The sequence below is a fragment of the Numida meleagris genome, chromosome 5 (genome assembly GCF_002078875.1).
Source record: "Numida meleagris isolate 19003 breed g44 Domestic line chromosome 5, NumMel1.0, whole genome shotgun sequence".
NCBI lineage: Eukaryota > Metazoa > Chordata > Aves > Galliformes > Numididae > Numida > Numida meleagris.
Window position 1 is genome coordinate 28,408,468 of NC_034413.1, and position 23,591 is coordinate 28,432,058.

A 23,591-nucleotide genomic window follows, 5' to 3' on the forward strand; every position below is an offset into this window, starting at 1 on the left:
GGGCTATACTCTCATTTCTGATGGCAATAGTGCTCTCTTGGCTTATTGGTTTCTTCTAGCGCGATGTATTTCATTCATGAAACATATTGAATTCATGCTTACTTATACATTATCATTGGTTTTTCTCTTTCAACTGCAGGAGCAGCTGTGATCTGCAGAAACTGGTTCCACACCTTTTCATTTCAGTAGAAATCAATTCATGTATCTCCATTAGCATTAAAATATGTAGGTTTTTGGCTCATAACATGTGATAAGGGTTTGCAAAGGCCATACAGTTCCAGTACTTGTTTCAGACAGCCGGCTGTGTTAGTCTGTAGTGCCATCAGCTTCTAATTTGTTTAACTTCCTCTTATTTAGCTTACCAGGAAGAGAGGAAGACTGCTCCACGATCTTGGTATGGATGAGAGAGTTGAAAGAATGTTGGTAATAGTCAACATTTGCAAGAAATCTTGAGCTTAAGAGTTTTGTCCTCGTTTTGGCAAAACCACAGACAATGGAAAGAAGGAAAAATTATTTAGGTTGGATCAGTTTTTCTAAAAAGGTATACCAAATATGTTTACTTGAACATTTTACTTAGTTCAGGCAAACCGAAGTGATGGGAAGATTATGTTCATGCAGAAAACTGTTCATCAAGTTCCTCCTGTAGCATTCATTCTGCTAAGAGAATGGAGTACTCAAAGGGCCTTTAAAATACAGATAGAGAAATCATGATCTTTAGCTTATTCTTTGTTGCTTCTGATATAATGGGAGTGATCTTTAGAGTTAGCCTGCAATATGAAAATGCTGTCTGGGTCTAATTCTTAAGGCTTTGACATGCAATGGGTGCTTCAGAGCACTGTCTGTCCCTGCTCAGCCTGTTGTGGTTAATTCCTTCAGTCAGAGAATGGGCATTTTGATTCTTTCAATGGAGTGAGTGACTGCTTCACCATGTGGAGCTCGGCCTGAGGTCCAAGTGAATCAGTTTAGTTGTTGAAGTCTTATGTTATGTACTTTTACTGCTATACTTCAGCTTTTGTGCAAGATCTCTTGCAGTGTAAAGCAACAGAGAAGGGAAGGTTTGTCACTGCAGTCCCCACTGAGATGCTTAATTCTTTTCATTTGGAAAGTCCAGAAGAAGGATTTTTGATCCTCAAATGCTTTTATTCTTCCTCTGAAACTCCTGAAAGAGGAGGTGAATGAGAATGATGCGCGTTAATAACATACACTGGGTTCTGGATTTGTAGGAAGGGAACTGCCTATTCTGCTTGGGGGGGAAAGAGCTGGCTGCCAATCACTCTTCCAGCAGCGTGCTGTGAGATGTCACTGCTAAGTAATATTCTCAGATAAATTTTTGCATTTTTCTTCTATTACTTGTTTAGAATTAATATTGTAACACAAATACATTTATAATGTCTTTTTTGCCTTCTTGATAAAAGGTGTAAAAAGATAATATATTGTTTTAGCCATTTATTCAAAAGAAAAACATGACCTTTGATTAATATTTCTATTGAAGGTAAGCAAAACATGAAAGTCAAGTGAAGGAAAGGTTTAAATGTTTCTCTGTAGGTAATGGCATTTGACTGATAACTTTCTTCTCTACTGCATTTATAAATTAAGTACGTACAGAGTTTGGTGAATGTTGCTGGTGGAGAAAGTTTGCTTAGTGCTGTTTTTAGATGCAGCAACAATACTTAGTGGACTCTTGTTTTAAAAATCACTTTCCCAGTTCATCTTAAGTAAAGTGAAAGTTAAAAAAAAAAAAAAGATGCTGCATGTGCGTGCTTGTTGTCTTGCACCCTCTCCATTACTAATCTGACAATTCCTGTTGCAAAAGGAAATTATATTAATTTCCACAACCATATCCTTCCAGACAACTTCCCAGCTTTCTCTTTGAGAGTCTTCATTTATAACCTGAAAGTTTGAATTCTAAAGCTGATCTTGTTTGCAGGTTTTACCTTAATTGCCGTTACTTACTCTATGTTAAATAGCGTCTTGAAGTACTATAAACTGATATGCATTATCAGCGCTATGACTAAATTAATACACTGCCTATGTTGTTAATCTTGTTCTCTAATTTTAGATTCCCTATTTCATCATCCTCCATGTGATTACCTTCTTAACTATGTTAAGAGTAGGTTATGACAATGTACTAAGGATGATGATTTTGTTAGAGTTAATCTGGGCTAGGGTATAGTCCTTTAAAACATCCTTCTTGCTCATTTGTGAAAGTCTCAAAGTTTCTGCATGCCAACCACGAAATTATGGGTCATGAGAAGTTAAAGGAAAGCATGTTCATATTTTTGCTTAGTTTTTGGCTGGAAACTGTAGAAATATGATTTGGAAAGATATTTTTCTGTTGCATTTTTGTACCTGAATCTAGATTAGTTGGAAAATTCTGAAACACTTTCACTTTTTTAGATGAGGTTGTTTTGGCATTTAATGAAGGTAATTTTAAATTTAAATCAATTGAAAGAAAATGGACTAATTCATATGTGAAGATCAAATTCCTCTGATCCTGGAATAAATAACTCACAGTGGAATCATGAAAAAATATTTCTCTTTGCCAATGTTTAATCTTATCCATGTAGAGTATCCCAGATGATAGTCTGTAAAATCATTTCAATATTACCCTTTTCAAAGACAGAAAAAGTTACAGGAGAGAGACTAGCCAAGTAGTTGCATACAGATAGTTTGGGGGGGGGGGGGGGGGAAGGCATTTGGGGTTTTTAGCAGTTGGAAAATAGTACAAGAAAACCTGATAGCTCTACCCCACCCTCCAAGAGATGCACGAATTCATCTCCTTGTACCTGGAAGGCTCCTTTTCAAATTGCTCTTTGCAGAAACTTTCACAAATTGGACTGAATCTTGTCCTGCTTATGCATTATCCAGTTGCATATTTCTGAAGTTTCTTCCCTTATTTAACATCTGTCTGTTTTGTACTGCCTCGGAGACGAGAATGATTTTCATATTCATGGATGTGATTACCTGTTGTTATTCAGTTTAACTTTTTTATAATTTACCCAACCTGCCTGCTCCAGCAGGTTGGCAAGGAGTAACTTTATCTCTAGCCTTGAGAATGCTGGATGTAGATCATGTTGGAGAAGGGTTTTCTATTTATTGGTGACAAACCAAAACGGGAGTTTGTTGCCTATATTATCTCTGCTTACTGAAATGTTGTATTAATACTTACAGATAACTTCAATTGTATTGGAATGCTGGTGGTTCTTGTATTTTTTTAACTAAAACTATTTTATGCAGAATGTTGAGTTTGTCACCAGGCCCTTTGACAGGCTTTGCAGTCTTGTTATCAGAAATGGTGCGTGTTGGTCTCTGGAATAGTCCAAGTAGAAAAATGAAGTGTTTTATGTCAACTCAGCTTGTTTGATAGCTGAAAGCAAGGTATGTTGCAGTAGTTCATATGTTCACACAAATTCTCAGTGCCATTTCAGATGACGGAGACGTAGAAGCTGCCCTTGCGGTGTAGGCCTCCCTTGGGACCTGTGATCAGTGGGCTTGCCACAGGAGGTTGCCATGGCTGCCACTGAGCAAGAGACTTACCTTTGAACACCTGACTTCTTTCAAGTCCTTTGTTCAAAAGTGATCTTGGTTGTGAAAATCATTCTCAGCAGAATGATTTTCTTACTGATGCACAAGACTAAGCATGTGAAATTTTAGGGGCCAATCAGAATTGTGCAATAGGTTACCATTTCAGCTCCTTTGCACTAAGGCAGTGAAAGCTGAAGTAACATCTTAACTCATCTGGGATTTTGTTGGTGATCTAGGCCTTAGGGAGATGTGTGTGTGTTTTTTTTTCTTAATGTCTGAAGTAGAAAAGAAAAAAGTGGAAGGAGAAGACTTAAGACAAGAACTCAGCTGTTCAAAACACTGCCTGGACAAACAAATAAGAACTACCAGTGGGCATACAATTTAATTGCTTTCTAGGTTCTTTAATAGCATGAAAAAAACAAAGTATCTGCAAAACCTATTCCAGTATATTTTTAAAAAGTTATTAAATATAGATTGTGATACATGCTATTTTCTAAAGTTGGAATTTAATGTGTTAGTTATTTTTGAAACCATAACTCTTCATTGCTTAAGTACTCTGTGCCTTAAAAAGGCATGTACTTAGGTTACTCTGAAAGTAATGGCCCCACTTTGTTTCCCTGGAAACTACAACAGATACAAAGAGCACAATAACACTATTTGAGGGAGCAAGTTCTCAGCAACAAAACACTTTATTGAAAAAGTCACCACCACTAGCTATACATATTCGCCAGCAATGAAGAAGAGCAAGCATGCTGCATCTGCATCAGTGGAGATGACCCACTGTTTCACGGCTGTTATGACAGCATCATTGGTAGGAAAATGTTGCCTATGCAGTCCATCTTTTATCATCCCGAACAGATGAAAGTCAGAAGGCACCAAATACAGACTATGTGGTGGATATAGTAGGACAGTCCAGCCAAGATTGGCAATATCCTCCACAGTATTCAAAGTGATATGGGACTTGATGTTATCATGTTGCAGGAAAAAGGTTGTGTTCTTCTCTGGCCTGACTCTGGAAGTTCAAACCTTAAGTTAGTGTCATGGTGTAGTGATCAGAGTTGATGGTTTGTCCAGGTTCCAGGAAATCCAGATGGATCACCTTTTTCCTATCCCAAAAGACAATACATATCCCTATACCTGCTGAGGGCTGCATCTTGAACTTTTTCCTTTGATGGAGAATCCATGTCACTGCTCCATGGACTGCTGTTTTGATGCTGGCTTGTAGTGGTGACACCATGTCTTGTCACCGATAATGATGTGATCCAGGCAACTGTCACCTTCAGCCATGTATTGGTTCAATAGAACCTGACAAACTTGCATATGCTGTTCTTTCTCTTCCTGTGTGAGCATTTGTGGGACTTGCCTGGTGCAAGCTTTGTGATATTGCAACATTGCCACCATTGTTTCCAATGCATTGAAGCTGATATTGAGCTCTGTACACAATTCCCTGACCGTAATCCACTGACTTGTGCAGGTAAGCTGACTGACTGGATGCTCTTCATTTTGTGGTGTGACAGCTGTGCATGATCGTCTGGAATGTGGCTTGTCTTTCAACTGGTTGTTGCCACTGCTGAAATGTGCCACCTGCCACCTCACTGTGCTCACACCCACTGTTTGTTCTCCATAAATGCTTAGAAAGCATCAGTCAGTGGATGCGATTTTTTCCATGTGGAGTAATTCAATGACACACACTTGCTTCATTCTCACTTCCATTTCGGACACCATTCTGTCAGTTGGCCCCTGTGCTGCCATCTGTCGTACAGCAATAAAATGTAATGTAATATTGGTGAGAGGGGTCAACTTCTACTGCCATCTGACCAGCATCTGCCTCTGGCATAATGGAATATCATAATAAAATAGGAGGCATTACTTTCAGAGCAGCCCTCATATTTTCTGTTGTAGTTAACAAGGTTAATCCAAGGAAGCTGATTTCCTAGGGAGAGGTTTCTCATGGATTAAATTATGGCTTTTTATTTCATTTTTTTGTTGATAGCTACATCTGTAATTTTAAGTTCCTTTTGTCATTTCAGTTTGAGTGAGCTGGTTTTCACGTTGAAGTTGAGAAAACCAATTTCAAAAGTGCCCTGGCAGATGCAGAAAGTGGCAGATTCATTTTTTTACCCATTTTTCTTTGCACCATGAGTAAAGACTAATACAGAAATAGGTGAGATGGAGGAGCAGGAAAATTAAAAAAAAAAAGTTAACTTCTTAACACAAATTATAATTAAACTGCTGTCATTGACCATACTGCTTCTAAGTAAGGAAAAGCCTTTTCTTCATCTACTTTGAATTCTAAAATGCTTGAGCTTTTAAGGTAATTTTTGTTCATTGTTCCTTTGCATTGAGAGCATTCCAGCTTCCATCCAAAATCAGCTGTTTTAATGTAAAAACTCTGCAAGTGTTTAAATTGTAAATTTCTTGAATAAGTCCAGAGTAGCTGCACTTCTTGGAAACTGAAATCTTTTCCTCCAGCTGTCTGAGCTGGAAGTCTCTATTTTTTTTTTATTCTTAAAGACCCAGTGATGTGTGACTAGAGCCAGTTTTTCAGGGTCAGGACACAGCCCGGTTTGTTTTGATTGTGTCTTCCAGTATCTTGCATTATCTTCTGTATGTTCTCCCCTGAGAATAACTTGTATGTTTTGGCTACATAAATGCCACAATTTCTTCTGGGGAAGGGGATAAGACTGAAGATAAATAGCTTCTTAAGTGTTTGCCTTTTGACAAGAACCACCTTGATTATTTACTATATGATTAAATCTTGCTGATAAATGTGCCTACTCCTTTTGGTCAGTTGAACCTTCAAGGTTGATGTAGTATAGATTAGCGCAAACCCCTGCTACTTACTTAATGTGAAAAGGAAAACCTGAGCAGAGGTGATCTTCAACAGTCTACATGGTCAGGAACTCAAATTTACTCATCCCTTGACTGAATTCTCTGTTTTATAACTGATGTACTTGTACCAATAAAATGTTTATATATGTGTATTGCTTGCAGAGCAAGTTCTGTGTTCTGTTCATGTAAGAGCTGCACTGCTGTTCTCAGGGTATGTTATGTAATGCGAAGTTTTCACTAACAAAGTATTCCATTGCAACATGCAAGTGAGGTTTTTGTGGAGTGATTCCAAGTTTGTTTTAGGGAAAAAACAACAACAAAATCTGGGTAATATTATTTTACTGATTTCGACACCTAAAACTATGTAGGTTAGAATGTTAAAGTAGAATTTGAAGCTGATATAACAGTCATCTGTACTATATAGAGTTTCCTTCAAGTTTAACAGCTGGAAATCAAGAAGCTGATTTCTTTCTATAGAACTCCGTGACATTCCTGCTGTTACAGTAAGTACTTAAAAAAATAAATAAATAAATAACATACAACTCTTTGCTGTTTTGATTCACTTCATAAGCGTTCTTTAACTATCAGTTTGTTTAACGTATGAGTCTCATTTTTGACATAGAGCTCAAATTCTTCTTAAGGGTTCCTATGAAAAGCTGGATTTCTCAAATGCAACAAGTCACTTTCTGTGGCAAACCATTTTAGGTAGTTATGATTCTCAAATTGCTTGATAGACGAGAGGTTATTTTCATGGGTGAAAAAATAAGTGTTGCAGCAGGAACTTTTATTTTATATAATATGTAATTTTCAAAAACATGGAAAAGATTATTATGCTCAAATTGGAATTTATTAAGAAGTTTACTGCTTAGAGTTCAAACCTGGCAGTATGCTGAGTGTGGTTAAACTTCATTAAATGCATTAAATTTAAATGCATCCAGACATTTTTCTGTGTAACTGCCTGGTACAGGAGATAAACTTATCTTTGTAGTGATCAAATTGTGAACCTCCTTTTTCATCTAATGTGGTGGTACTTAGGCTTGCATTCTGAAAAGAGCCTGAAGATATTGGGTGGCCAAATCTCAGAGATTGGTAGTTAACTCCTTTTCCTTTGAAGATCATGTGCATCTTTGTATGTCCTCAGAATGTGTGCATCTCTGAAGTTGCTGACTTTGATTTTCTTTTGGTTTATTGTGAGAAGTACGAAGGATTTAATTTTTTACATACAAATTTCCCAGCTTTGAGAGGTTAAAGTACTGATGGGACATGAGCATCATTCAAGACAAATGTTATCCAATCCTCTTTTTCTCCTCCATTGTAGTCCCCTTTACGTTGGATCTTTTTTCACTCAGTCCTGCTTTCTTATTTGTTTTAGCATCTCCCTTCTCCTTTCAGTTCTTCCTTGCTATTTTCTGTGTATTTCTTCTCCTGTTGTACAATTAAGAATAATCTGGCCTAAAGCCCTCTGTTAAACAAATGGATTCTTTGAAATGGTGTTTTCACATCTGCACTGGAAAATTGTGAGAAGTAGGTATATGTTGCTGATAGAATTTCATCCTCCAGGAAATGTCTTATTTCAGCTGTAACTTATTATTCAATAGTTGCTGAAACTAAAAATATAGAATAATGAGATCTTGCTAACACTTCCAGTTTTTCCATATCGTCTGCTAATCTGGAAGTTGTTGTAGTGTACTAGGGATTTGGATGGAGAAGATGAGAATTAAGAATTCTTATCAAAGTCTGCCTCAATTCTGAGCTATATTGCTGTTGAAAAATTGTTGGTAATGTAGCTGATTTCTTAATACATTCACTTTCTTCTTGGAAGTGACTTTAATTATTTTGGACTTAATTTTTTTGTTACTGCTTGTGTTTGTTGCCAGTGACTAAAAATGCTGAAATATATTGCTTCGCTTAATTCCCTCACCCCCATCATGAGTGAGTTGACTTTTTTTGGATAATATCCATTTTTTTGGTGTATTGTAATTGTCATTTGAATAAGCAATCTAAAGAACATATTCTTATATTTTTTCTGCTTTTGTGGAAATTAAACATGTCCTTTATGGAGGAGAAACCATGAGAGCTGCCATCTGAAATGCTCTTTGTTCTTTCCTACCTCTTTCCTACTGATGTCAAACAAGTGTAAATTAAAAGAGCTGTATGTTTTTTTCCCAGTTTATTGCATAAATTTATGATGAGTACTTGTGTACTTGTTACTAAGTGATATTAGCGAAGCTGAGAAAACTGATTACTGAAATTTTCGAAGGAGCAAGGACCCTCTTATTGCTGGATGAAATCCTGTCTGTGTACCAACAGATCTGGACAACTTACTCTAGATAAAACTTTATCAGGGTCTTCTAGAATTAACAAACTCATTAAAAACACCTTCTTTGATCCAGCCTGGGATGGTGTTTGTTTGTTTTTACTACGTGTGTTTTCTTGACATTTTATATAACCATCTTGTCATGGACTAATATGGGCAGATCTTTCTCTTCTTTTTTTTTTCAGATAAAATACTGTCTTGGTACTCATGTAGATCAGATACTCCTATCTCTGGTGCAATGAAAGGTATTGCATCATACTGCTTGGTGAGATCTCAATACAGAAGAGTTCTTTAGTCTCAGTAGGAACATGACCAATGTATTTTAGCACTGAATTTCAGTTGGTCTGTGAAGTCTTTGATGTGTTATTTGGTTTTTTCTCCCATATTAATACTAAATGGCAGTTACAACCCATTACGAATACATTATTAAATTCTAGCAAAATATTCATCTGCCTGGTGGATTTCTTCTCTATAGCAAAGAAGGCAACAGAAGCCTCCATTGAGCCAAATGAGCACATAGCTTTTGAGGTTCGCGTGTATGCTCACAGAGTTTTTCTTCTGTGAACTAGCTTAGGATTTACAGCTAGGCTGCACACTCTGTTGTATTAAATCTGTCAAATTTATTATCTGAGTTGCTAATCCAATAAGCAAAATTTCTGTTTTCTGAATAGGCTCATATTAAAAAAAAACTGCATTCAGGTAAAGGTGGGGCAAAAAAAACCCAACAGCAAAAAACCTTTGAAGGCAAACAGTTACATCTTTAGACATCTCAAAGGACTTGTTTTAAATTTAATGGTCTTTACTTAGAAAATATTTTAAGGTAACTTAAAGTATTTTTATTCATTTTGTAAATCTTTTGAAATTTGCTCCGAGGTGGATTTGGAGCATGCTGGGACCAGTAATGCTCTCCTGAGCTTCTTGGAAACAACAGAGCAGCATTATGCTTCAGGTGGCTATTGACTAGCAACTTGGTCTAGAGGGAGGTGCCCCTGCCTATAGCGGGGGGGTGGAACTAGATGATCTTAAAGGTTTCTTCCAACCCAAACAATCCTATGCTTCTATGGTTTGCTTTTAAGATTAGTCTGGTAACAGCAGAGTTCAGCTTCACCTGTCACCAAAGAGCCTTCTAAAGAAAACCAGCACTAGTACAAGTCAATTACTTGTGCTAGCTATGAGTAATAGCAACAAGTGGATGACTGTATATAGTAATCAGTGTTGTCGGAGTGTATTCCTATCATTTATAGGAGAACTTAATTGTTCTTAAATCCTTTCTTTTCCTCAGATTATGGAAGAAACAAACACACAGATTGCTTGGCCATCGAAGTTGAAGATTGGAGCAAAATCAAAAAAAGGTACTGTTTTTTTTTTATTCATATTGTTTGGGATGAATTCTTAGAGTAAAGCCATGGAACAAAGAAATTCTATCTGTAGAATAACCTTATAAATAGCGGATATCTGAATTATTTTCATTTCAATCTTTTTCTTTACATGAGAGTTTCTTGTTGAAATTTTCAACTTGATATGGATATCTGACGTATAAGTCAACATAAAGTAGCTTGCGCTTCTGCAGGTACTTTAACAATACTGATTTACTTCTGTCTTCAGTGTCCATACTTGCTTCTGTGTAATTCTACATCTAATCTGAATGAGTTCTTTATCATAGCCAAATATAGTTCATTTTTTTGGTAACATACATTAGTGGGTCTTCATTTTCTGCTTAGTTTTGTTTTCTTTGTCCTTATAGATTGTGAAGATGTGTGTTGGTTAAACCCAGTTAAGATAACATATATTCTTAGTATTCTTGGCAGTGAAGGTCTGTATGCTTCTTTGGTTTCTTAAAGAACTGAATTAGGGCTGTTCCTTGCTAATGGCTGGTATTTTCTCTTCGAAATTGTGCCTCTTTTAGATGTTCAGACTACTAAAATGTATGAAGAATACCGTTGAGAAGGTCTTCCTGAAATTTGCCTTGTGGTTCTGTTCTTAAGGAAATGCAGCTGAATGGAAATAATACTTCCTTCTCTGCAGGAAAAAAAAGCAACTAGGAATGTTTTTCAGCGTTGCTTGTATTTTTGTCCAGGCTGATACATATTTAAACCCATGAAAGTAGAGTTCAAATAATTTCTGTTTTGTTTAGAAAGTATTGGTGGAGTTGTAGCCAAACTTTGTAAGTGAAGAAGGTCTTATGAGAAGAAAAATAATCTCTTCAGAAACATACAGGTTTAATAACATGGTGTAAAGTAAGATTCAGTTTCTGAGGTGCTGTCCCACATACTTTTGAAGTATGAATTTTCTACCTGTATAGAGGAAAAAATTGAACTGGAGAAGTGAAAACAGGGAGCAAGAACTCAGACTGGAAAAAATGCTGTTATTGTGTGTGTGTATTCATATGTGGGACTAAGTTGCTGCAAATCCAAGCATAGCAAAAGTTCTTCAGGAAACTAAGGCAGAGAAGGAGGGTGATGGTAGGATGATGGTAGTTGTTTTGGTTTTTTTTTTTTCAAGGGAAGGAAAGAAATAAAGCAGTGCTTCACTGGTTTTCTTGCCAAGTTAAATGAGCCTAGTTCTGAAGCTGAAAAGCATGGGTGAAAGGCCATGAAGAGGGCTGAGAGAGTTGGCTGGCTTGAATTCTGGATTGGTACTTAAAAATGCAGATCAAGTAAATTTAAACTCTTTTTAGTCATCTCCAAGACAAAATAATGTTAGATTGTAGATGAGGTTCTGTAAATACATAGAATGGAATTGAATACTGGGGAAATAAAATAGCTAGAAGTTATGAGCTGGTAACAATCAAAAATCGATGGTAGGAGAAAATAAGTGCATCATACAGCTGGGCATACTGAGTGCTTCTTCAGTGAGAGTGGTTATCTTGGAAGGCCATCATGCCAAAATAAATTTTAGATAGCAAAGGGCTGCAAATGAGGCATTTGAGCAAGATGCTGAACTATTAAGTATGTTTCAAATACCTATGAACTGAAGGATGGCTCTTGAGTTAAGACTTTTATTCTCTAGCTAGCTTTATTCTGGAAAGGTGTATATATATTCACCTAAGATAGTAAATTACAGCATATGTACAAGGAACCCCTTAACCCAGAGGCTCCCATTTCTTGTGAAATAAAGAGTAGTTTATATATTCTGTTTACATTTGGTGTCAATTGTTTGCAATTCTGTAACTTTCCATCTGTGGCTACAGCAGCTGTTTATATGGGGAAAATACTCTAAGTGTTTAGCATACTCTAGCATTGCTTAATGACGCTGTGATTGAGTGGGGAGTCTGAAACAAATAGCTGGCCAGCTCTCAGCGGACTTGAACTCTGAGAACATGCTATCTTTTGCCATCTCCTTGGCTGGAAACTGAGTGCCTGATTAGCAGTCATTCAGTGAGGGAGAAGCAATTACCAATGCACAGTGTTGTAGCCCAGCTGTATCTTGTATCCTAGCGTAATCAAAGCTAACCCCACTTTTTCATATAACTTTCCGCTATAGCTTGCCTGTGGTTTCAGTAGCATCATACTTTCTCCGTGTATGCTGTGGCCTTAGGTCATTCACAGCTTTCATCCCAGAAGATAAAGAAAAATCATTAGGTAGACTTCTATCTGTGCTGCTTTTGTCATGTCAAGTCTACTATGAATTATTTGCTCTTGTTGCTGTTTTTATTTTTTTTGTTTGAGGTTTTTGATGCTATTCCAGGAAGGACAGCACATTAGTTGAAATATATAGACAATCTGTCCATAATAAGGTTCAGAACGGATCTGAAGATGAAGTTCTGTACAAGCCCTTGCATCTTTTGCTGATCATGTGAGGAAAAATTTGTGATTACAAAGATGAAACATTCAGGGTAAAGACTTCTAAGTTGCTAAATTTTATTTCGTGTTATACTCACTACAACTTTTACAGTGATGATTGTGAAATACTATATATTTTGTATTGTAATAGGGGTTCATTCACTCAGACTTGATAATGTTTTCTAAAATTTTAGAATTGCAAAATACCTGTGTCTGAACTTATCATATATAGAATTTAAATGACTTGCTAATTAAAAATTCTATTTCAGTATGAAACAGAACAGCTCTTTACAAAGACTACAATTCACAAATCAATTATCAGATCTCAATACGTAGAGACCGAAATAGGAATTTCCTGGCTTTAATGAATACCGGATGCTGCAGTCTTGCTCAAGTGATGAGGGTAAAGTATTCTCAAATGCATATTTAGAAAATACACAAACAGATATGTCTTCTAGTAGCATCTTTAAGAAAGCTATTTGTTCAGGTTTGCAAAGAGATTCCATATCATTAAGGCTTTAGAGAGGGAAGCGAAACATTGGGAAATAGCTCTGTGATGCTCAGTTCCTCTCTGCCAGTGACTGAAACTACCAGTTCTGAGCCATGTTCCTCTGGGATGCAAGGGCTGGATTTCAGGGTGGACCAATGACTAATCTTCTGGAGGTTTCAGATCTTCCCAAGGTCAGTGAATTACAGATCTAATTGGGACAGGGGGATTTTTATATTTGCTCTCTTGCAGTTAATGTACATCTTCACTCTAGTATGGTCAATGTTGCTTAGGAATGCTGTTAATTGTCTCGAAAAGATTTATTCAGTAATACTCAAGTCCACAGCAGGGCATTAAACTCTAGATGTCAGAGCTAATTTTTTGCCTTCTTCCTTTCCAAATACTTCTGCCTCATTCTTGGTCCTTTTGTTTTGTTCAGCCCTTCATGCTATGCTGTCACTACTGTTCATATCCTCATACGAGGGGACCAGGATGCATTAAGACTAACTATAGGTAATTTTTACTGTTGGGTATGCCTTTTTGTGCATTTGCTAGCTGCTTGAACCCACACGCTATCCTCAGTCTTCTTCATTACATGGTTGTAATGTAATGTCTAATACGTGGAAACTGTGCAAGCAGGTGAAAACTGTCATAGCAGCAGCACGTGGCCTAGTGGTTGGCAGCCCTGCACTCTGCAGGGGAGGTTGAAACTAAATGATCTTTGAGGTCCTTTTCAACCCAGGCCATTCTATGATTCACACGCTAGCGGTTTAAAGTGCTCTCTAGGAACTTTGGGAAATGAGTGTACAAGATCTTAGATTTCATGCACATTCACCTCTTTGATTTCTCCTTTTAAGGTTTTTACTCCCTCTCTCTCTCTCTCTGTGCCTTTGTATTTCAAGAAGATAGGAGGATGTGTGTGTGCTGAGAACACAGGCAGCCCTGCACTAACTTTTGGCCAACAACCGGCCCGCAAATAAGTTCATCTGGAAAATTAGTGACACTTGGCAGGAGTGAGTTCAGAGAGCTGGAGCAGGAAACACTTGGGGAGATTAGAGAAGGTGATAAAGGGAAATGTGAAGTAAACTGAGAGAATAGGGAAAACCCAGTGTCTCTGAATCTCTGGTAATAAAATGCTGTACATGGAAGATTGGCTTGCATATGAGCATTTCAGCATTTTGTTTGCCAGTTTTTAGTGTCACATGTGCAGACACTTCATAATTTACACATGTTCCTTGGAGAGATTACCTCATTTCATAACACACAAATGCATCCCTGACCATTGCAGCTATTGGAACTGAGCTGAATCCCATATTCACACAAAGGTGTGATTGCTGTTCAGTGAAACACACAGCATAAAAGCTGGATAATGCCTCAGAATTGTTTATTGTGGTGGATTGTGGATCCAGATGAAATGTTGTCAATGGCTGTGTTTGAACAGAATATTCTCATTCGAGTCAGTGGGTTGATTCCCTTGCAAGTAAATAGGGTGCAGGTAAGGAAAGAACATTCTGTATGTGTTCTGAAATTGCGCACTATGTCTGCCACACCGTAGATGACTGCAGTGCTCCCTCTCGATGCTCCATTGGCACATGGCCTGTGGTGACCATGAAGCATTACCTGAGGCACAGGAGGAGAGCCACTTAGCAGACTGGCTATCTGTCTCCTTCCTTTACAAATTACAGTACTCTGTACCAAGATCTCATAGCAGAGAAATGGCCCTAGTCCTCAAAAATACTTAAAACTGAGACTAAAGGAGCAGCCACTGGGGAACTTTGAGTATTGTGAGAAGTATGTGGCATAAAGAATGGTTCGGCACTCTCAAAGCAGGAGTTTCTCACTGCGTTGCTGTTATTTTGTAATAAATGCAAAGTTGGGATAAATTAGTAGTTTTCTCTACTTCCAGTGATAGCTGAGAATGCGGCAATACTAAAAGGGTTCCAGAACATGCTTCTAAATTGTAAGTTAAGTAACCATCTTTCCAAATACCAGGAGGCTTGGTGTACTTCAGAAGCTGGCATGTTTGCAAAGAGCAGTTATATAAACTGCAGTTTTACCCAAGAATTTGGCCAAGTCTGAGTTTAGTCAAACAAGCATAAAAGTAACTAAAGATTACCTAATAGACTATTTACTTCTGTCTTATATAACAGCTTATGTTGAAAACTGTAGACTGTTTCCAGCGGTTTGGCAGCTACAAGGCTGATGGCCCTGCAGTTTAAATATATAATATAGTGCTATATGTGTGCATCTATGTGCATGAAGAGGAAAAACTACACCTGTTGAAGAAAAAGAAATTAAAGTCTAGTGTTTTCCTTTGCTCAAGCGTTATTTGTATATGTTATTCCTACTTAGTGTATTTACAGCTATAATGGGGCTTTGTTATTCTGTATTTTACTTAAATGACTGATGGGCTGCAGAGAGATTAGTTTCTCTTTTTCGCAGTGTATATATACTCCGTCAGCTTTACTTTTTAACCTGAATTAGAACAAAATTCAATTTGTAAGTAGCTGTGTTGTGGAAAAACTGCTAGTGTTGGCAACGTGACATCTGTTAATTAGACCCACTGATCTCAAAGATATTTTTACCTTTTTGTTTTGATTGCAGATGTGGTGGTGGTTTCTTGTTTATTTGACTACTCTCAGAAACAAGGATAAAACAACTGGTAAAAAAACCCACCTCACAACCCAAAACCCAATATGTGCTCATGAAAACAGATTAGATTTTAACAGTAAGAATTATATATTAAAATATGTGTGCTTCTGCTTCAATAACTTTTATGCTCTGTACAATGTTATAAGAGCATTTCTAAAAGCATTACTAGAAATGAATGTTGAGGAAACATTACTTAATTTTACTTTTATTTTTTTAAAATCTAGATATATAATACTGGCATCATACAAAATAACCAGAGAAAAAAATCTTTAGCCTATTTTGTTACTTTCCTGAACTTAAGAGTGAGTGCCAGGCTAGCCTTGTTGTGCGTGAACCTCATAGCTGTTAGTATAATGTAGGGAGTTACTGGATCCTTCATGGAGAATATGAATCTAGCCCAGAACAAAACCATATGTGCAAGTGTATATGCAAGTAGAGGAAAATAAGCAACTGTCTTCTATGAATACAGACAGTGAGTTTGAGTGTTCACAGACTTCTTTACGTAGACTTAGATATTTATATTTTCAGATTGAGGTGATAAAGTATTTCAAATTCATCTGTTTTGTATGTACTTGGTGAATTGCTATTTAAATCTCAGGTTGGGATGGGGAGTTTTCAGCTGTATAAGAACCTGAGCTACAACATCAGGGCATACTTTTACTAAAAATTATAGGTTATTTACTTCCAAAGTGGTTCAAGTTGTGTAAAAAATATGTTCTTAAAAAGGGTAAACTTCCTACTGACACTTGATACCATCTTAGTTCTTTGAAGATTAAAGTGAATCCTGCTGCTTTTGTTGGGAATTTGAGCATGTAAACTGTGTTGATGGTCTTCAAGCACTTAGTCTCGCAGAAGCCCCTGAAGACTCATCACAGAAGTCCTGTAGTGTCATCCACTTCTAAAATGACTCTTCTTGCTTGTAACTGTACGGAACCTTTAAAAAGGTGTGAGAAATGACACGGGAAGCAAAGCTTAATGTGCTGGAATTGCTTGTATGCTTGCCAGTAGCTGATTTATCATATAGCAAAGATTTTTCTTAAGTTTAAAGACCATAGTAAAGACTGTAACTTACTATAGAAATGGTCCATAGCTTGTGTTTCTGTAAATGCAGTCATGCATTTTGTGACTTACTTCACGTCAGCGATAAATGCTGAGCCTGCCCCACCTGAGAAGGTGTTACTGTGTCACAGAACTGCCAAATACTTCGGATGTATTATTGCAGCAAGTATAGCAGTAATCTTTCATAGTTCTGGTCAATTTTTGCTCCTGACCTACTTTCATCTCAATGTGTGCTGCTTCTAGTTAAAGCTATTGTAGTTTCTGCTGTTCTCAAAAAAAGACAAAGCAAGAAAAATGGACAGCATAAGAGGTTAAACATGGGACTTGAGCAGGTAACTTTCCTACCTTAAATTCCCTGTTATGAAAAGCTGCTTAACTTATTTAGAGCCTTGTTTTACACCCTTATATTTTGATCAGGCCTTTGGAGTCCTGCAACATTGCATTGAGCTTTTGATGAACTATTATGTTGGCTTTAACTAGGGAAGTGAAATAGTGCAAATTTTGTGTGAAGAGAAAGCAGATAAACCTCTGTGAGGTGTGTAGATGCTTAAGTGTTTAAAGAGTAAGGTAACTCTTATCAGTTCATATTCAGACTTAAATGATTTGTTGTCTCAACATTGATTTCAGTGTAGATGAGTGGAAACATGAGTTCAAATGGTAAAATGCTATACTGCTTGTTGTCTAAAGCCTGTAAATGATTTACCACGTCCTAGTGTCAATTCTGCCAGCAGATACTGCTACCCATCCAGACTGGCTGTTGGTAGTCACAGGGCTGTGTGTGGGGATCCCCTTTGCCTGGAAGGGGGATGTTCCTGGCCAGTAGGAGCAGGGAGATGCTGAGGCCTGTGCATCAGGCCTGTGGTTCTGAGCTGTGGGCACCTGCTGTCTGAGGAGGGGAGTTCTCCCTCTGGCTGCCCATGGATCAACCTAGAGCTGTTACAGTAGAAGCTTTGGAAGCTCTTCGACGTGTTGCTCCTCATCTGTAAGTGGCAACAGGATCCTGGTGCATTAACTCAAGACACCTTCAGACAGTAGCAATAGGCAGGGTGGTTTTTTGGTCACCATACCACCAGAGCAACCCTATTCCCTATGTTTTGATTAATGATAAAGCTGTGCTCGATTACGCCTCTTCCAAGTGCTCCAACAGTAACCACTTTTGCTAGAAACAAAGTCAAGGGAGACAGAGCTGTTTTCGCAGCTGCTTACCAGCACACTTGTGGTCTTATCTCTTGCTTCTCTGCATGCCTGCTGTGTGTCTCTCTGTCTCCATAGCCACCTGCCAGGCAGCTCAGCACTCCAGCCTGGCATGCCCTGGTGTCCAAACCTGCTGCTGCAGAGGCAGTCCAGCACCAGTGCTTTGTTGGGCCTGTGCTCTTTCGTCAGCAGAATCTTCTTAAAGCTCTTTGCTTTTGGTTCCCAAGGTAAAAAGTGTAGGTCTGACTTTTATACCAGGTCAGTAAATGTTTTCTTAAAAATCTTGGCATCTACATGCTTTCTACTCGCCAGGCCCCATGACAACAGAACTGTTGGGTTGGCTGTTCTGTCAACTCTGTTGTGGGCTGTGTGTGCAGCAGAATTCCTGTGCGGCTTTCTTGACCTCACTGGAGAAAAAAAAACAACTAAGATTGATTCTGATATGTAGCTGATAACTTTGTATATAAGTAGAATTTAAAAAATATATTAACTTCATAAATTCTTCTTTTAAATCTACTTATGTCTGAGCAGCACGTGAATTTAGCAATAGAATTAGAATCATAGAATCATAGAATTAGCTAGGTTGGAAAAGACCTACAAGATCATCCAGTCCAACCATCCACCTACCACCGATAACCCCACTAAACCATGTCTCTCAACACAACATCTAAATGTTTCTTGAACACCTCCAGGGATGGTGACTCAACCACCTCCCTGGGCAGCCCATTCCAGTGCCTGGCCACTCTTTTGGGGAAAGTAGTATTTCCTAATGTCCAGCCTAAATCTCCCCTGGCACAACTTGAGGCCATTCCCCCTCATCCTGCCACTAGCTACAAGAGAGAAGAGGCCGACCCCCAGCTCACTACAACCTCCCTTCAGGTAGTTATAGAGAGCGATAAGGTCTCCCCTAAGCCTCCTCTTCTCCAGACTGAACAATCCCAGCTCCCTCAGCCACTCCTCATAAGGCCTGTGCTCCAGATCCCTCACCAGCTTAGTTGCCCTCCTCTGAACATGCTCCAGGGCCTCAATGTCTTTCTTGTGGTGAGGAGCCCAACACTGAACACAGTACTTGAGATGTGGCCTCACCAGGGCTGAGTACAGAGGGAGAATGACTTCCCTACTCCTACTGGCAACACTATTTCTGAGACAAGCCAGGATGCCATTGGCCTTCTTGGCCACCTGAGCACACTGCTGGCTCATGCTCAGCCGAGCATCGACCAACACCCCCAGGTCCGTTTCCTCCGCACAACCTTCCAGCCCCTCTGCCCCAAGCCTGTTGAGGTTGTTGTGGCCCAAGTGCAGGACCCAGCACTTGGTCTTGTTGAACCTCAGCCCATTGGCTTCAGCCCAGAGATCCAGCCTGTCCAGATCTCTCTGTAGAGTCTTGCTACACCCAGGCAGATGGACATTTCCTGCCAGCTTGGTGTCATTTGCAGTCTTACTGAGGGTGCTCTCAATGCCCTCATCCAGGTCATCAATAAAGGTATTGAAGAGGACAGGCCTCAGCACAGACCCCTGGGGAACACCACTCGTGACCGGTTGCCAGCTGGATTTAACTCCATTCATCACCACTCTCTGGGCCCAGCCCTCCAGCCAGCTCCTTATGCAAAGAGCGTACCTGTCCAAGCCAGGGGCTGCCAGTTTCTCCAGGAGAATACTGTGGGAGACAGTGTCGAAGGCTTTGCTGAAGTCTAGGTAGAACACATCAACAGCCTTTCCCTCATCCACCAGACAGGTCACTCGATCATAGAAGGAGATCAGTTTGGTCAAGCAGGACCTGCCCTTCACAAACCCATGCTGGCTGGGCCTGATCCCTGGTTGTCCTGCTAATGCTGCGTGATCTCCCTCAGGACAATCTACTCCATAACCTTCCCTGGCACCGAGGTCAGGCTGACAGGCCTGTAGTTCTCCGGATCCTCCTTATGACCCTTCTTGTAGATGAGAGTCAATGGAATGATTCTGTGTATTGCAGACAGTCATGTCAGCAGATGAATGATGCCATAGAATGTTTGTTTAGAATTCTAGTAAGACTTCTTGAGGAAGGAATGATCATTTCTTCTATCTGCAACTGTTTCATAAAAATCTAGTTTTATTCCAATGTGTTATGTAATTTGGGAAATCATGAGCTTTTTCTGTTCATCAAAATGGCATAATTATTTTTGTGCTTGACGTTTCTACAGCAGAACTAATGCTATTTTGCATTTCCATGTAGGTAATTAATAAACTTAATCAGCAGTACATTTGAGGTGAAATAAAACCAAATAATCTTATAATCTGAAATGCAGAATACCTTCATTTTGGATTTTGGAAGTTCAGTATAGTATAGAGAAGTATTTGCTTGATATTGTGTGGCTTTCCATAGCTTCGTTGAATTGTAGTTCAGATTGTCTGAAATGCTTCAAGATCTTGCTGTGATGGAATTGAAGTGTCTTGAACAGAAAAAAGATTACAGAAATACTTTGTCTTCATCGTCAGTGACAATCATCGGGATACAAGGTGATGGTCAGATAATTCTTATCAATCGAGCATACGCTGTTAGGCTTTAGAATGCATTTCTTGAAGATACAGCATAACAAACGATATATTTCTGATATATTTTTGTTAAAATTTCTTTCATTTCAAACATTCTTCATATTGTGGATTCTAAATATAGCCCAAGGCTGTGCCAGAGACCGAATGCAAACACACAAAACTATCATTGATAAAAACTTTTTAATGACTTCCTCTGGAAACTGTAATTAGAATCATATGATCTTTCTGGAGTAAGCAGTAGGAGAAAATATCTGAAAAATAGCTGTAGTATGGAATGGCTTTCTGAACTCTAAGCTTTTGATCTGAACAAACTTAACTTTGTATAAACTGTGCAAGTAATTTTATGTCTTGGTTATTGGGTAAGACTAATATTTCCTGTAAAGCAAGTCAGATCCATAAAGCAAAATCCAGGGCATAAATAGTGTTCTTGGGATACGTATTTTTTTTTTCTTCCCTAGATGTTAAGCTGTTAAGAAATAATAACTTTTTGAAAATGTTTCTCTTGAGCTCTGTTAGCTTGTAGATCTGCTGTGGCTGCAGCTGCTGAATTAGTGTTGTTTGTCTATTGAGACTGGTACTGTCCAGTGATGTTTATCAGCCAAGGCTAGTCACTGAAAGCTGCTGGCAGTGTTTGCCCCCTGTGTTAACTCACGTGGAAGGGAAAGGCAAATGGTATCTTGTTAATGGGAGGAAAGCTGTGGGGAAGGAACAAGTTGGGGATGAAGTGGAATGAGAAGGGAGAAACACCAAAAGGAAATGAGACTAATGGAGAGACCGAAGCAATCTGGAAAGATGTAGATGTGGTTCAGCAAATGGGTTGCAGGAAGCATGAGGATAGGGTGAAAATCTCAAAGAAATGAGGCTTTTGAAAATGGAGAATAATAGTTAATAATGAAAGTGGCATAAGAGAACAGGAAAACAGGTGGGTAGTGGAAAGAGGAAGGTGTTGGGGAGAAGAAAATGGTGTCAAGAAATATTCTATGTGGGGAGGAGGGTTACTACCCAGCGTTTGTGGCTCTTTGCCATGGGACTTCGGATACATATCCTCATCTTGGGTGTGAGGTCAGGCACAATTCCAAAGTTTGTACTGGGAGAGTGTCATGGGGAAAAGCTGGTAAATACCATTATGTTGATACAGTTTTTGATTGCTGTTTTAAACTGGTAAGTTAATACCTGCCATGCTACCATTCTTAAATCTAATATCTTAAAGCAACTTCCAAGAAGATTTAGCTTAGATGACTCCAATCTCAGTTAAATTTTTAACAGGTGCCATGTCTTAAATCAAAACATACATATGATTTAAAATACAAGGAATGCGAAGCATTAGTTTCTTGTCTGGGAATGAAGGATAATTGTACTTCCTGCTAAAGATTAAAAAAAAAAACCAACAAGGTCAGAATGTGTGCAAGTAAAATAAGACAACAAAAAGGATTCAATATGAGTGCAACTAGCATCTAGTTTATTAGATTAGTGTCCAGTGCAGTGTCAGATAATGTAAACTGCTTAGTTTTGTAACACTGGAGGAGAATAAGACCTGATAAAATAGGCGGAGAAAATATTGGGCTTCAAGAAAATGCAATCCATTTTGTGGAACTTCCTTTTGAAATATTGTGGTGCCAAACTGTTCCCATCAAGAATTTTGGCAATAAATTGGTACAATTATACCAAATTCTATATGTGCAAAGTATGCTTATGTGTATATTGCTCTTCCCCCTTTTCTACTATAGCAGTATAGAGTGAATTGTAGCAGTGCTGTTAGTGTTAGCTTTTCTGCCTATGGGTACTGCCTCTCCCTTGCAGAATTATAAATGTGAATTGGCATGTGTGTACATATACTTTAGGTCACTTCAAAGAAATCTAAGTTTTCAAACTGTGCACTTCCTAGAAAGAAAAAATCAGTCATGAATGTTTGGGTGCAGTGTTTTTTGTTCTCTTCTCTGCTTCCAGGAAGCAGGGAGACTGGGTGGCTGCCCACCCTTAAAGTGACTGCTATATAGCACTTCCGCTACGTTTTCTGACTATGTTCTAGTACTGGTCATTGTTTTCACTGATTATTAGTTGATAGAATGGTATGTATTTTTAAAATTATGCAAATAGCATCAAGGTAGCAATGCAACTTTTATTAAGAACGCACTGAAGAAATGATACAAGATTGCTAAAATCCCAGTAATAGTAATTCAACATAGGCTGTTTTGAGAAGAAAGGTGGGGAATACAGTGTTGAAGAGAGGGGTTTATCTGTTATTACATACCACAGGTTAAACAGATACTGCTGTGTGATGCTGTATCCCATAATAAATCAAACAGGGACATACTTTCAGATTCTTTGCTTGTAAATAAAGGGAAGAATTGTTTTACGTAACTTCTCACTAGCAAAGCCTCAGGAGTACTATTATGCCCAGTTATCAGTGCTGATCTTCAGGATTTGGACAACTTGGAGAAATTCCTGAGGAAAGCAGAGGAGACCCTTTGAAAACAAAGTAGGAAAAGTTTTTCTTAGTGTTTTGTGTATTAAAATAGTAATAAAGTTGATGTAGTATTAGTCAAAAGTGGTTGTTATCAGTGTCTTAGTACAGGATTATAAGCAAACGCTTCTGTTTAGAAGAGATTTATTATATATTACAGAGAACAAGGATAGAAAACACTGCAGGGTTGTTTGTGGTGGTTTGGTTGGTGGTTTGTTTTTCTTTTTGCATAATTTTTGCTTCTTCTCTTGCAATTTTAGTAAAACTTGTACCACAGTCAGCTGAAAATGAATGCCTTGTAACTTGTGTTTGAGTAACTACATTTAGGTTCCTAAATCTGTATCTGAAGGTGGTATCCTTTGCTGCTCTCTTCTCATCTGCTGGCAGTGAAAAGGAGTGAGCAGAGAGCTGGGGCGAGAGCGAGGTGCTGCAGGGGGTGTTCCTCACAGGGGTGGACTCTTCACAACACTTTGTCACTTTTTAGTTTCCACTGTTTCTCATTTCTAACCCCCATCAACATATGGCTGCGTTGTCTCATTGTCACAGCTAGTATGCTGCCAACAGCACTGCCTAAATGTTTATAACGGAGCAGTGAATATTCTGCTGTGCCAGCTGTTTTTGCTAGTGGGTGACAGGGTACCCAGATGTGTTGGTTTTTGAAGCAAAAGCACTTCATGCAGCAGTTTGAGGGTGTGTTCCCTAGCCTGTCCTGGCCTTTTCAAGTGCAGAGAAGGTCAGGTGTAGAGG

The 23,591-nt window shown here is 38.5% G+C and overlaps 1 protein-coding gene across 2 annotated transcripts in view; it reads left to right on the forward strand.

The window, feature by feature from the left end:
• The window catches only part of BICC1 (BicC family RNA binding protein 1), a 100,535-nt gene that overhangs the window by 39,124 nt on the left and 37,820 nt on the right, over positions 1-23,591 (forward strand). Inside the window, exons 1-2 of one of the 2 annotated variants that reach the window (XM_021398994.1) lie at positions 8,901-8,919; positions 9,957-10,026. In XM_021398994.1, the coding sequence (XP_021254669.1) occupies positions 9,960-10,026 (67 nt within the window). In that variant the 5' untranslated portion in view covers positions 8,901-8,919; positions 9,957-9,959. Of the gene's footprint in view, positions 1-8,900; positions 8,920-9,956; positions 10,027-23,591 lie in introns of those variants that run through there. The other variant, XM_021398993.1, reaches the window with a different exon arrangement.